We start from the raw sequence: 16,161 nt of genomic DNA on the forward strand, positions 1-16,161 counted from the left end.
AGTCTGTACATACGTGTAGTGGGGTGGATGTACTGTGATAGTCTGTAATGGGTGTGGATGTACTGATAGTCTGTAGTGATGCCTGTATGTCTGTATGGTGTGGATGTACGATCGCGGGGGGGTGACAGTAGCTAGTATGGTTGGTGGTCGTACTGTAATCGTCCTGTTGTGATGTCCTGTAGCTCGTACTACTGTATGGTGTGGATGTACTGCGTGACATATGTATGGTGATGGATGTAGCTGCTATGTCTGTACATACTGTATGGAGTGGATGTACTGTATAATCTGTAGGGTGCTGGGATGATACTGTATAGTATGTATGGTGTGTATGTTACTGTATGTCGTTACCTGGTATCGGTGTGGATGTACTTGCCTATGAGTCTGTCATTGTGGTGGATGTAGCGATGTTAGGGTTGCTGACTGAAATAGTCTGTATGGTGTGGATGTACTGGATAGCTATGGTGGTGGATGTACTGTATGTCTGTTATGGTGTGGATGTACTGTATGGTCCTGTAATAGTAGGTGGATGTACTGTATAGTCTGTAGGTGCATGTATGATATCGGGGTGTGGATGGACTGTATAGTCTGTCCAACGTATGTGTGCTGTATGGTAGTATGGGTATGTACTGTATAGATCCTGGTACATACTCTAGGTGTGGATGTTTGTACTGTAGGTAGTTCATGTAGCTGAGGTCTTGGTTGGGATGTACTGTGCAGATCTTACTACTGGTATGGTTGTAGGATGTACGTAGTATAGTCTGATATGGTACGTGGATGTGACTGTATGTCGAATACTATGGTGTGATTAGTATGTCTGTATGGTGTGTGTGTACTGAATAGGTCTGTATAATACTGTATGGTGTGGAATGTACTGATAGTCCTGTACTACTTTGGTGTGGATGTCTGTATAGTCTGTACTGCTATCACATACTGTATGGTGTGGAGTGTTATGGCATAGTCTGTATCGTTTTATGGTATGGTGGATTACTGTATAGTCTGGTACATACTGTACCTGTATGGTGTGGATGTACTGTATAGTATGTATGGTGTGGATGTACTGTATAGTTTGTACATACTGTATGGTGTGGGTGTACTGCATAGTCTGTATGGTGTGGATGTACTGTATAGTCTGTACATACTGTATGGTGTGGATGTACTGTATGGTATGTATGGTGTGGATGTACTGTATAGTCTGTATATACTGTATGGTGTGGATGTACTGTATAGTCTGTATAGGTCCTGTGCATACTTAGGTGGTGGATGTACTGTACTAGTAGCGTATGGTGTGGATGTACTGTATAGTCCTGTATGGTGTGGATGTACTGTATAGTCTGTACATACTGTATGGTGTGGATGTACTGTATAGTCTGATGGTAGTGGATGTGCTGTATATCTGTATGTTTGTATGGTGTTGTGTATGTACTGATAGTCTGTATAATACTGTATGGTGTGGATGTACTGATAGTCCTGTATGGTGTGGATGTACTGTATAGTCGTACATACTGTATGGTGTGGATGTACTGATAGTCTGTATGTGTGGATGTATACTGTATAGTCTGTACATACTGTACTATGTATGGTGTGGATGTACTGTATAGTCTGTATATACTGTATGATGTTAATTTACTGTAAGGTGGGACACAGGCTGTAGAGTGATGGTCCTGTTCCACTAGACTTCTGTTCCAGTATGCCCATATGATGAAATGTGGTGGTGTTTTCATCCTCTTAATTTATCTGTCTGATCAGTGTGGTTCTGTCTGAGCAGCCGATAGATACAGTCCTCAAAGACTCTGAGCTGAAGACATATCCTCAACACTCTTTTGCCGCTTTCTAAAAACAAAAGTGTTTCATAGTTTACCTTGTCTGATAACAAATGTTGAAACAGCCTATCAGTTTAGATGCTGGAAATGTATTAAATGTATTCATATGTTTCCTTCGGGTTCTGACGTCAATAGTTATGAAATACTACAGTACACCGCTCTTTACTCCAAGTCAGTCATCATTGGACGTTTCATATAGAGATTGTGGGTACTGTGGTTAATCCAGACTTCCGAAGCTCGCCAGATGTTATGGTATGCGTTTTATGAATCTATCAAAACCAGATTCCCATTTGGCTCCACTGATGTGACACTTGAAAGCATTTATAATCTCCTTATCTTTCTACACTGATATGAATCTGCTCTTTGGGGTTCAGGGGAGAGGTGTTTAGCTGTTTCCTGGCTGTTCTGTCTGACTGTTCTCTGATTGTATGACTGTTCTGTCTGACTATTGTCTAACTGTTGTCTGACGGTTGCCTGGCTGTTTTCTGTTTTCTGACTGTTCTCTGACTTCTGTCGGGCTGTTGTCTGACTGTTGTTGGGCTGTACCCTGACTGTTGTTGGCCTGTTCCCTGACTCTTCTGACTGTTTTATGACTGTTGTCTGACAGTTCTAACTGTTCTCTGACTTCTGTCGGGCTGTTGTCTGACTGTTGTCTGACTGTTGTTGGGCTGTTCCCTGACTGTTGTTGGCCTGTTCCCTGACTGTTCTCTGACTGCTTTCGGGCTGTTCCCTGACTGTTCTGGCTATTGTCTGACAGTTTTTTCTGTTTTCTGACTGTTTTCTGACTGTTATCTGACTGCTGTCAGGCTGTTCCCTGACTTTTCCGACTGTTGTCAGATTTTTCTGACTATTCCTCTCTCACCACCCCCTGTTCTGACTGTTCTCTGACTGACTGTTCCTACTGTTCTGTCTGTCCCCCCTCCCCTCCCCCTCCAGGCAGCGAGGAGGACGAGTTGGTCAAGTCGAAGAAGGGGTTCCGCAGCCAGGCAGTAGCCAATCAGAGCCCAGAGACGGACCTGATGTTGGATGGAGACGACGACACTGCCAGTCTGCTGCAGGAGAAGGAGATGGACAACCTGGCTGGTGAGATACACAGATGCACATATTTGTCCTATGTTTGGGTTATGTTTTATGTGTTTGGTAGTGTAAGTGAATCTGGACAGTGTTTCCAAGGTGTTCAGGTGAAAGTGTAGGTCCTGTGTGGTTGTGTATGTGTGAAACACACCGGTCGGTTCTATTCTGTGTTGTTTTGGTCCTCTAGCGCCGTTCCTTCCTCGCCTGTTTGTCTCCAGAGGTCAGTCCGTCATCTCAGTCCAAGTAAAACTAAATTGATTCCGGAAGGATGATCAATCTGAACATGGCTGCATTTCAAATGGCACCCTATTCTCTAGTTAGTGCACTACTTTTGACTAGGGCACATAGTGCTTTCGTCAAAAGTGGTGAAATACGGTKCCATTTGGAACGCATGATATGTCACCACCTTCCAAATGGCCCAGAAAATCATTAACTAAACTAAYATTACCTAACCTGACAAACTGAACTTTTAACCCACATTAACACTCTGATCTTACTGATTATAACGGACAGAGAAACTATGAAAACAAAATAATGAATGAAAATCACTTGAATCAACCTCCTCAGTGGAAATAAATATGGAAATAAACAAATCACAATCAGTTATTGAAACACATGAGTTGGTTGTTTGATATCTAGACATTTTATTATCATTAGAACATTGAGTCATGGACTGCACCCTATTCCTTGATAGTGCAATACTTTTAACCAGGGCCCGTAGCTATCTGGTCAAAAGTGTGCACTAGATAGGAAAAGGGTTAATAAGAGCTGTTCCATGACATGATGTCTGAATGTCCAGAAAATAAATTGCATGCTTAAATAATGACATTTAAACTTCATTTAAACTTGGAGGTTTTACCTGAACTGTGCCACGCAGGCAAGAGAGCTTCATACCGCTGCCAAAGCTACAGTGAAGCGTGTAATATAATAATAATATATGCATTAAGCAGATGCTTTTATCCGTAGTGCATGCATACCTTATTGTATGGGGGGCCCAAGCAGGACTTATGTTTTAAACAAGCACCTCAAGGTTTGCACGTTTGAAATGCTTACACTTCACCGGCTATTGCAGTGGTTCACATCCATAGATCTAAAGAATGCGTATGTTCATGTGGCTATACATCCTCTCCACAGAACGTTTCAGAGGTTTMATTTCGAGGGTGTGGCCTACAAGTTYCTGGTCCTGCCTTTCGGGCTCTCCCTATTGCCCCAGAGCTTTTTCTATGGTGGTGGAGGCGGCTTTGGCACCGGTGAGTTGCCAAGGGATCCGATTATTGACCTATCTGGATGATTGGATGGTCATAGCGGAGTTGAGGGAACAGGTGGAGTTCCACACTGCTACGTTTCCCATATTCAGTCTCTGGGGTTCATAGTGTATCACAAGGAAAGTTGTTTGACTCCGGCACAGCGCATTCAGTTGGCCTCAAACCCTGCTCTATGCTTTTCCTCCGGTGGACCTGATTCAGGCCACCGTGGAGAGTGTCCATCAGGAGGGTCTGTTGATTCTGGTGGCTCCCCGCTGGCCCAGAGAGTTTGGCACCCACGTTCGCATGTATGGGATCTATGGGTTTGGCCCCTGCAGGGTCGAATTTGACGGCTAGGGGTTTACACTTGARCGTGATAAAGACTATAGAGGCGGTGCACATGCCCTCTACAAGAGGGTTGTATACATATAAGTGGGTTGCGTTTGAGGGTTGGTGTTAGGTTAAAGGAGTTTCTCCTTTTATATGCTCTTTGTTGGACATTTTGATGTACTTGCAAGAGCTTTTGGAGCAGGGCCTTTCTTTTTCCACATTGAAGGTTTAAATGGCAGCCATCCCGGCGTGTCATGTAGGGATTGACGGCTCTACACCGGGGTCTCACTCTCTGGTGGTGAAGTTTCTGAAAGGTATGCGTCGGCTCAGACCAGTGTCTAAATCTATGGCATCAACCTGAGACCTGGCTTTGGTCCTGGATGCTCTGTGTGAGTCGCCGTTTGAACCATAGGAGTCTGTGAAGGTCCTTTCCTACGAGACTGCCCTGCTCATGGCCTTGGCGTCGGCCAAGCGTGTTTTGGATCTCCACGCGCTCTCAGTACACCCTAGCTGTTTGGCGTTCGCTCCTAGTGACTCCAAAGTGATTTTACGTCCTAAGTCAGAACCTTGGGAGAAAAATCTGCATATGTCTTCCAGGTCCCTGGCTTTCCAGCTGTTCCCTTTCTCACCGCCTCCATTTCCTTCCAGTGAACAACTGAGTTTGCATGGCCTGTGTCCGGTGCTCTCTTGAGTGTACAAAACATTTAAGGACTCCTTCCTAATATTGAGTAGTGCACATTTCAGGCTTGCAAGGTAAGTATTGTTATTGGAACTGTGGTGTCTATGGACTTGGGCTGCAGTGGCAGCATGTCAGTGTGCATAGCCAACTTGCAGCAGGTTCTAGTTCCCTATATAGTGGTCTAGTGTTTTCATTGTGTTCTCATAAGGGTGGTAGGTAGCTCTCTGAGTGCCAATAATGTGGACGTCGTTTAACGCAGCCACGAGCACCTTTCTGRTTCTGAGGGGGTGGGTTAMATGCGGAAGACACATTTTTGTTGAATGCATTCAGTTGTGCAACTGACTAGGTATCCCCTTCCCTTTCTGGTAGTGTTCTCGTCGGGTTCTTGTCGGGTTCTCATCGTGTTCGCATAGTGTTCGCATAGTGTTCTACTTTTAACATAGTGTTCTCTTACTGTTCTCACAGTGTTCTCAATGTTCTCCAACCCACCTCCTGGTCATATGGCACCAGGCTCCAGCTTTGTGGGCCAAACTCTCCAGTCAGAACTATGCTTTCTGCTGCTTTAGGTATACTTGCCTTGGCCTCACAGGGGAGAGATATTCAGAGTTCAGTCTGGTTGTGAATATAGATCAAGAGGAGCTGTTCAACGGTCCGATACACTGCCTGAATGCTGCAAACAACTGGTCCCTGAAATAAGAGCAGCAAGCGCTGYGGTGGTTTTATGCCTGATGCAAGCGTTTTACTGGAATACAATAGCGGATCCTGGCAGCCATCATAAATTCCTGAAACGTTTACTATGTTCCAATCACAAGGATTATAAAGCAGCAAATGGACTGAGAGAGAATCTGGTTACTGTGCCTCCTCTGTCATGCTCACAGACCTTCTAAGAAACAGTTTTTTCTGAGGAGTAAAATTATTCCTAAGACATTTGAGAAAATGATATTGAAAGCATGTTGATGATGTAGCTGATGTTTCTTTTAAAAGATAAGGGTTTACTGGTATGTTGGCATTCTGACACAGTGAATTATAATGGTAGACTATTGTATCTACAATGTTGCCATGTAAGTGGGTGTAGCTTTAGAGACATGCAATGACTGGCTTCTGTCCAGAATCTCAAGAGGTACAATCAGGCCTTTAAGTAGTGGCTGTGTAAAAAAAAATGAATTCAATCATCACTGTATGTCTCATAAATCACTCTGTGTTTATTTAATGAAAATAACTCCAAGACTCGTATGGGCGTTAGAAAGCAAATGTGAAGATATTTACATACACTGCCCTGATGAGCGGATAGGATGGTCTAGAGCCCACCCCCTTACCCAGATGAAGAGTCGTTGGTCGATTATAATCAGTTCACAATGTGACATCATGATGTGGCCCAAAAGTTCTATCCCACCTGAACAGGCTGAATTCCAGGTATTTTCTTTCAAACGGCTCTTACACAAAAAGGGCGTTATCATAATTTTCACAATTTCAGAGTGCTATTTAGACTTTATAGTGTGGAAATGTCTTAAAAAAACAGGTAAATAACATTTTTAAATGCACTGCCCTTTGAAGGTCCAATGCAGATGTTTTTATCTCAATATAAAATAATTTCTGGGTAACAAATACCTTACTGTGATCAATTAATATGTTCAAAAAGATCTTCTTGGCAAAGAGCAATTTCTCAGGCAAGAATTTTCTTAGGACTGTCTGTGAGTGGTCTGAGTGGGAAGGGGAAAATGTAAAACTAGCTATTATTGGCAGAAAGGTTTGGAACGCTCTTTCTTATGGGTCTATTAACTAAGGGTGCGCTCGTAAATTCACTCTGGGGTGCCAGAGAGTGTTCAGAGTGCACTCTGGGCGTTTGTAAATTCAGAGCGTTGTCAGATTGTCTGTTTGTAAATTCAGAGCGTTYCAGTCTCGGAGCATTCAGAGCGCACACTGGATGCTCTGGCTGAGGAGTAGGGTTGATTAGAGCGTTCTGGCCTCACAACGGCAGTCAAGCTCCCAAGCTAACTGGTTAAAGTTAGCTAGCTTGGCCTCCCGAATGGCGCAGTGGTCTAAGGCACCGCATCGCAGTGCTAGCTGTGCCACTAGAGATCCTGGGTTCGAGCCCAGGCTCTGTCGCAGCCGGCCGCGACCGGGAGACCCGTGGTGCGGCATCGTCCGGGTTAGGGGAGGCTTTGGCCGGCAGGGATGTTCTTGTCCCATCACGCACTAGCGACTCCTGTGGCGGGCCGGTCTCAAGTGCATGCTGACATGGTCGCCAGGTGTACGGTGTTTCCTCCGACACATTGGTGCGGCTGGCTTCCAGGTTAAGCGGGCATTGTGTCAAGAAGCAGTGCGACTTGGCTGGGTTGTGTTTCAGAGGASGCACGGCTCTCGACCTTCGCCTTTACCAAGTCCATATGGGAGTTGCAGCGATGGGACAAGACTGTAACTACCAATTGGATGCCACAAAATTGGGGAGAAAAAGGGGTAAAAAATAAATAAATAAAAACAAGTTAGCTAGCTTGCGAGCTACTTCCAAACAGAAATGAGAGAACTCTGACCATTTTTCTCGTCCTAGCAGAGCTGGTTAGGCTTTTTTCATGTTATCCAGAGCATTGGTGACTGTAACTGTGCTGCTTGCAACAATTTAATTATGCTTTTTTGCCGAGGTTTACTGACACCGGCCATATTCAATGGGTGTTGAGCGTTCGTAAATTCGTCAGCTATTCTGCGCTCTTGTACACTCAGACGAGAGTGCTCTGAAATCGGATTAGATAGCCAGAGCAAATTTACGAACGCACCCAAATTTACCACTTGGGTATGTCACCAGACAGGCCAAAACTCCATCCCACAAAAATAGGCTGAAAGTTTAGGCGGTCTTTTCATACAGCTCTTACAATGAAAGGACATCATCATAATTTTCACAATTGCACAGTATTATTAGAACCTCATAGTGTGGAAATATATATAAAACATAGGTAAATCACATTTTTGACTGCACTGGCCTTTATATATAAAGAAACACCATCCAAAATCAACTCGACCAGTTACAATGAAAACAGAGATTTCAAAATTGAACCTTTCTTTATCCAGCTACATCAATTCCAACCTTATTAAAAATGTTGGTTGAAACATTTATTTTTGGAACCATTCAAAAACCCTTAAGAAATATTTGTTTTTATTGCATCATGGTAAAGTTAAAGGTATGTTCACATTCTGACCAGAAGGGGAGCCCTCGCTATCTCAGACTGACCTTTCGGAAGTCCTGGACATTAGGTAGTGTTCTGTCTATGTGCTCTATATCTATATGCTACAGTCTGTGTGCTCTATATTTAAACTCTATCTCTCTCTGCCCTGAGCAGTCTAAGTGGGAGATCATCCCTGTGTGTTGACAGCCTTTCTCCTTCTCTTTCTTTCTCTCTCACTCTCTGTCTGTCTGTCTCTCTCTCTCCCTCTAACTCTCTCTCCCCCATATCTCTCTCTCTCCTCCTCCTCTCTCTCTCCTCCTGCCAACCAAACATCAGGCCAGTGTCTGCTGCCAGTGGAGGTGTGGCTTACCCTGGGCTCAGCTAGCTATTGGGGCGGGTGGAGCCTGCCCTGTGGTTACCAAACCCATGATTAGTTTCACTCCCCCTGAACACTGGCAACACCGTCTGCTCTCACTGGCATCAACACACTCCTTTTGTCTACTCATCTGTAACCCAAATCACACAAGGAGAGGAGGGGATGGAAGAGGGAGGTGTTGTATTTAGATAGTGGCTGTTTACTGTTTTGGTTGAGATATTAATGATCTTAACTGACAGACCTTTGGATGGACCAGTCAAAAACAGGCATTCTGTACTCTCTCAAGGGTGCATTATCATGCCCTAACAAGTGAAGTTCACCGTTCATATCTCTCTCTCTCTCTCTCTCTCTCTCTCTCTCTCTCTCTCTCTCTCTCTCTCTCTCTCTCTCTCTCTCTCTCTCTCTCTCTCTCATTAATATATAATTGTATCCCTTACATGGGTAATAATTAGCCTTATGAGTGCAAGATAATAGTGTCATAAATACTTAGACAAAACCCCATAAAAAAAGTACACTGCTCAGGATGTGTTGAATTACATATAATATCACTGTCTACCTTACATTGTTTAAGAAATTAATCTTTATTGTATATATGACAGGAAATGGGACAGTTTTAGGTTGCGTCCCTAAAGGCACACTGATGGCCTATGTGCCCTGGTCAAAAATGGTGCCCTATATAGGGAATTCTTAGACGTATTCAAGCCTTTGAGAGGAATGTTGGGCATTCAGGACTGTGGGAGAATGTACAGTGCTGTTTTAATTATGACACTACCCAGAATGCCTTGTGTCTGTGTAGCAGTGACATCACTGTGACTGTCTTCATCAGAGCAGACTTTTTAACAGTTTACCAGTACACACAGAATAACACCAAGAAACTGCAACTATGTAATAGAATATTATAACTGGAATAATTTTTGCTATAAATTGAATTATTTGCTCAATGTACAATTTACATGTTTCTGAAATATTACTCTGAAGACCATCCAAGTCAAAGGTGTGTGTGTGTGTGTGTGTGTGTGTGTGTGTGTGTGTGTGTGTGTGTGTAAATATTATTATTACTACTATAACTTCTAAAAAGAAGAAAAAAAGGCTCCAAAGATCTAGCATTATAGTTCACGTATTATCAGAATCCAGTCCTTTGGCATATGGAAACCTGTATAATTTATTATTATTATCGTGTAAACGTTTTAATACTAACTCCTAATTATGGAGTATACCTAGAGGGATTACAGTTTAATCCCGTCCCTGTAGCGCGGTGGATCCAGTGGATTAAGGCTGTATTGTCTCTGTATGTACCAGAGCCCCTTCAGGCCACAACACAATGGTTCTGTACCCTCCAACGTCTTTTTATTCTCTCTCTCGCGCTCCGAGGGGGAGTAGACTAGAGATCTTTGAATAGAGAGTTTATGTTGCAGAAAGACAAACCCTTTAGGTTGCTGGGAATCTCTTGCAAACAGCATCGAATATAAAACAATATCTGTCCGTTAATTGAGACGTCGGCCTAATTCTCTGTTCAAATGTAGCCTAACATGGGGCAGGTTTAATATTTCTCTCAATGTGGAAACAACACTAAGAACAGCTGTCATTACAAGATAATTACATAGGCTAATCAATAATAATGACAGTGATGTTTTGGTCACGTTTTGCTCCATGTTCAAAAGCATTGCGTTCTGTTCTGTGAGAGCAACGCAGTAATTATATTGTATAATATTACGTTATATGTACACGTAGGCCTATATTGTAGGCTATACATTATATATAATCGTGTATTTTGTAGTATCTATTCATGAATATGTTGTGAGGCATGTTAGGGACATATGTTCTCATAGGCATACAATAAATACACCTGTAACGTTATTAGACCCGGGATATTACATGTTTACTACAGCTTGTAAAGCACATATTTAACGGTGATGGTGTAATCAGATAAGATCAGTTTAATACAGACAGCTATAGGGCAGGCAGCGAGAAAGAGTAGGAAAGCCGATTCCACTATTCCTGAACGCTCCGTGAGCACAATGAAAGAGCGCCCAGGGAATTGAAACCAAAATCCACTTGAAATCTCGCAACAGTATCAGGCATAATTGGCTGAGGAGCACAGGATTAAGATTGACGAGACATTAAAGTGACTCTTTGGAGTTCACGCGATCGATAAATATCCCAATTTCAAGAGCTTTCATTTGAGCTCGAGACAAATCACTGGCGCTGACGCGCCTCGGCGATAGTGCTCCAAATAGAACATGGAGAATGGAGGGAGAAAAGAGGACAGGAGGAGAGATGGAGATGGGGAGGAAGACGGGTGGAGACAAAAAGAGAGATGGCATGTGATCCCATCAGCTGACCAGGGATCAAAAAAACCATCGTAAATAAATACTGAACGGATATTGTCACCACAAATGCAAAAGCTTTTATTTTCCCTCAAAGAAACTGTTTCAAAAATATTTTTTTCGTTTAGGATGCTATGCAAATTGTCACAATCATTTGGGGGTGGTGTTGTGTCTCTCTTTTAGAGGCCCCAGATGTTGCTATAGTAACTGAAATAATTGTTATGAAAAATATGAATATGCATAATAATAGCCTATAGGTTATAAGTGAACATTCATCATATTGGCAAGCGCTCCTCATCTCTGGTTTAGTTCTGATAGACCGTATCATACTGCTGGCCCTATTGCACAGCACGCGCCTTTAGTTAAACTGGTTATTACTTATGTAAATTAGCTTCAAATCGTTTTGTAAGCCTAGAATGTATATAGGCCTATATGCTTGTTTAATTGGCCGACTGGCGATTTGGTTAAAAATAACCTGTTTTATAGCCTCCAGAGTGCAACCCAAAATGGAGCCGTGTTCTGTGTTTAACCTGAACGAGTAATTCGAGTTTGCATAAAAAATAAACTCTGAATACAGACTTGTTACCGTGATAATTAAGAACTGTGCATGTGCTCAAATTAAGAAGAAATTGTAGAATTTGCATCCTAGACATTACATCGCCTCAATATGTGCTCTGACTAAATCGAAGTAGACTCAAATTTGATGATAATTCACAATCAAACAAATCCGATTATTTGTTAGGAATTGTTAAAGACCATGTTTTGTTTGTCCTTATATCTGATGCACGGTGTATTACGCATTATAGGCCCAGTGGTTCTCAGCACCCCAGCCCAGCTCGTGGCCCCAGTAATAGTGGCGCGAGGGACGATCTCCATCACGACGACCGAGATCTATTTCGAAGTGGACGAGGATGACCCCTCCTTCAAACGGCTTGACTCCACGGTAAGTCCAATCGCCACTTCCCCTTTCTGTTTGATATGCACAAGCTTTTGTTCACATTCAAGTTGACTTTACTGATTCATGTTCATGTTTTGGCTGGGCCTGCAATGCCCCCAGGTTCCTTTCTTTTACAAGACACAAAATGTCATTTAGAGATTAAAATAATTATTCAGGTTCGCCCATGTGCAAGAATTCAACCATTAGGAGATTGTGGAGCGTTTTAAAATATTTGGTCCAATTGGAACGTTGTGCCATTTGGAGTCCCGGGATGTAGACGAGCCTTAAACCTACCCAGGCCTCTGGAGAGAACCTGACCTGTAGGCATACAACATTTTACACATTTATTGATATTCTGAGCCCCTCAAAACCAGTAAACCTATGTCATCAAACGAGAGCCTACGAGGTCTGTTCGATTTTACACCAATATTATCCTTGTTTATAAATATAGCGACTGTGTATGGACATGGCATAACTACTAGTACTATTAGGCGCATACTAAGATTGTAACCTAGAAATGTACACAATTACGCGTTCAAAACACCTGTTTTGCGCATTCTTCGTGTGCACGGTATATTAGAAATATAGGCCTAATGTCTAACCCCAACCGTACCTCTCATACATTTGTTTTTTCCAACAGCATTACGCCTATAAAAAGCTTTTAAATAGACAGCCTATTATTATAACGTAGACAACCTGATAGATACAATATGGAGGGTAGGTTTATAGCCGGAATTAATAGAGAAATGACAAACTATATTTGCGTAATTTAAAACGGGTTAAACACTAGGCTTATAAAATACCCATGTATGATGCATACAAGAAATATGGCCTATATATGAAAAAATACAAGTTATACATTTAATTAATCATGATTGGGACACAAATATTACATAGCTATTTTTTATTAGGCTAACTCTTTAAATTAATTCAGAGACAGGAATAAAAAATCAGATCACAAATGTTATAATCCAGTGTATTTCAAGTGCATTTTTTCTTCTCAATTAGACTGTATTCATATATATTTTCTTATTTTCAGGTTTTATCATGTAAGCAAGGTACAAACAAAAAAGTATCGAGTATACTTTAAATAAGAATTCAAGTATGTTTATGGAATGTTTTTTTTTAAATGTAACAAATAGTACCATCAAAATGTAAACTTTCAAAATTAGAAAATGTCCACTGACAACAGATACAGCAGACTATTACTGAAATGAATGTACTAAATGAATGTATTTTCTACCAGATAAAAAAAAAACATTTTACTTCAAAAGGTGTAATTGAACTCCTAAGTTTACATGTCACAGGACAACATTGACAATTTCACAACCTATGAATGTATTTACAGTATAAATATTTATTCAAGGCTTGTATGGGGGCTTTATTTTAAAGCATTTAAGCAAATAAACGATTTAGACAACCGTGGGCATGGAGAGAAATAACGAAAGATTAATACTGAAATGAAACCTAACCTTGAATGTGGATTGATGGTACAATTTGCTCCTAAATCACCATATAGAGTTRAGAGAAGGGTCATATTTGACTATGGGTCATAAAAGTGATATCAGAGTAAACCTCTTCCTCGTCAGAGGATAGTCACATTTTACAAGACCGTGAATAAAACAGAGGCATTGTGACCATTTCTGTCCATAGTCCTTTGATACATCACCAGGCCTCTCGCTGACCCTCCTTCACTATAACACACATGTATTTACCTCAGAGTTTCTCCAAGCTTTTGGGGTTGGTCAGAATCTCTCTCGCAGTGCCAGGTCTGTTTGGCTGCATTTTCTAGAGCAGAATGAGGTTTCCCTGGAACAGGTCTAGATTAGGCAGGAAGTAATGGGGACACCTCCTGCACTGCAAACACGAAATAAGCTGCAATAGAATCCGTTCAAACGGTCCCGCGAGGTTGTTCTCGTCCCAGTCAGACTCCCGTGATGTTTTTTCACACTCATAAGAAACCAGAGTCTTCATGTGGTAGTTGTTGAGGGGCGTCCCAGCAGCTCAAGGTGCCGGTCTCGTACCGTTTTGAGGACCGACAGACATTTCTTCCTGCAACCTCCCAGCAGTAGGCGGTTCTCGGCCTCGCGAACTGCAGGACCCAGGCGTCGCTCTCTGCCGAACTTTGTTTTCCGTTCAACGAGTAGCACTCTTTAGAGAAGAAGGTTGAATCCTCGGCCTTTACTTCGGCTACCCTGTTAGCCCGCGGCCCAGGGATTGCGGTTAAAGGGGCCAGTGCGCTGCGCTGCGGGGCCAGATCCCGGTGCATTTGAAAGCCGGGGTGATCTGAACGATGTATCTGTCTCTGATGCGTAACTTCACCTCGCTGGTGTCAGACACCATTTTGACAACATCTCTATAGCTGCATTTATCCACGGCCTGCGCCACTAGGGTCTGAAATCTGGAGCGGATCTTGCGCGCAGAGAGGTAGCCGGAGGCAGTGATGAATTCTACCCAGAGAGACATGCTCCTCTTGCGGCCGTCGCTCAGCTTGAGCACGGCGCAGCCCGGCAGAGACCCATCATCCACGAAGTTAAACACCCCCATCTGGTTGAGGTAGAGCACCACCTCGAACTCYGTGGGGGAGATGACCTCTAGYCCCTCGAAGCGGTTGTCCATCTCGCTGAGAGAGCTGATGAAGCGGGGCTCCTGCACCTCCACCTCCTTCAAGACGTCCGACACCACCTTGCACACNCCCTCGAAGCGGTTGTCCATCTCGCTGAGAGAGCTGATGAAGCGGGGCTCCTGCACCTCCACCTCCTTCAAGACGTCCGACACCACCTTGCACACCTCCCGGATGGTCTTGGAGATGGCCGCCTTCCGAGATTGRCATTTCTCCTGGTAGTATTTGTTGAGGTGGTACACCAGCTTGGCCTGGGCGGCTATCATGTTAGGGCAGAGATCCGGGTTGTAGACCGGAGTCTCGCAGTAAGCCGACGGATCCAACGCGGCTGTTTGTATGGGAGCCAATTTTAGAGAAGAAAGAACGCTATTAAAAAGAAAAAAAATGTGTTCCAAAAGTCCCAACCAAGCCTATTATTGCTTGTTGGGGCACATGCGTAATAACCTCGCCGGTCTAAAGCATACGCTTTTGCATTGAACTGCAGTTGGAAAATGTATGTACTTAGATTTGCGAATAATTTTCAAAAATCCATAAAACACCCTCTCACGTCAGTAGTCGAAACAACCTCGTTTTTGTTATTTCTCTAATCACTGCTATAGTTATGGATCCGCATATGAAAGTGCGCGGTGCTGTCTGTCTGTGTGTGTGAGGGCGTCGTGGAGGCGGCTGAGTCTTTCTGTGTTTAACAGCCCGGACGCTCTTCGGGAAATTATAAAGGGAGGGTTATGAACGAGGATGTCCAATCGCAATCTGATTCGTCACCGCCTCCAGTTTATCAACAACAAATTAATCCCCGGGTTTTATATACAGTTTAAACTAAAGGTAGTAGTCTCGAGGATCGGAAGTCCACCTACGCGTTGGCGACAGAAAAAACAGACCCCTTTTCTACTCTCTTTCAGGCTGTGTTTTTGAAATTCTTACGCATTTTCTTCAACTGCTCACTTGAAACTGCTTGGTTGAACGCTACAGTAGGTTAGGCTCTAACATATGCCAGGGTTTTGCGTATTTATTTGTTTTGAATAAAACATGTATTTTACGTTGTATTTTTCTCGTGTTTATTATTCTCGTTTACTCTTATTTTCGTTTTGTTTTATTCTTGATGATTAGTGTCTGTATTGTGCACAGCCTCTGGACGGTACCTGATCTAATATTAGACACGACGACTAGAATGACAGGTTTGATGACAGTTGTTGCGTGGGGTTATGTCTTGGTTATTTTAGATTTTTGGGGCTTTGACTGAAGATTCGCACTGCTAAATCTATTCTACAGGGACATTTCAAATAGGACTTTGGAATGCAGTGTCCTTAGAAAAAAGATATCCTACTGCATGTTGAAATAGCCTATAGAATATGGATTTACATCTGTAGCATGTCAGTCGGCTAGGCCATTGTATAATTATTAGGCCTGTGAAATCGCATGGTTATTTTGGAAATTATGCATGTATGCAACATCCTAGTAGTTAAAAGATATTGGACCGGTTAATTTTCGGTGTTTTCTTTTCCAGCGTAAATAGGCTAATGATAACATAAAGGCCCAAAGCCCTTTAGAAGTTAACTGTTTTTTCTTACAGTGTTGTACAAATACATTTTCAGG

The 16,161-nt window shown here is 42.8% G+C and overlaps 1 protein-coding gene and 1 pseudogene across 1 annotated transcript in view; one reads left to right on the forward strand and one right to left on the reverse strand.

Annotated features, from left to right (window-relative positions):
- The window catches only part of LOC111956864 (neurobeachin-like), a 328,897-nt gene that overhangs the window by 204,266 nt on the left and 108,470 nt on the right, over positions 1-16,161 (forward strand). Inside the window, 2 exon segments of the mRNA XM_070436743.1 lie at positions 2,757-2,903; positions 11,815-11,951. Of these exon segments, the coding sequence (XP_070292844.1) occupies positions 2,757-2,903; positions 11,815-11,951 (284 nt within the window).
- LOC111959592 (putative nucleotidyltransferase MAB21L1) lies at positions 12,835-15,395 on the reverse strand (annotated as a pseudogene).

Source organism: Salvelinus sp. IW2-2015, linkage group LG4p (assembly GCF_002910315.2).
Source record: "Salvelinus sp. IW2-2015 linkage group LG4p, ASM291031v2, whole genome shotgun sequence".
Lineage (NCBI taxonomy): Eukaryota > Metazoa > Chordata > Actinopteri > Salmoniformes > Salmonidae > Salvelinus > Salvelinus sp. IW2-2015.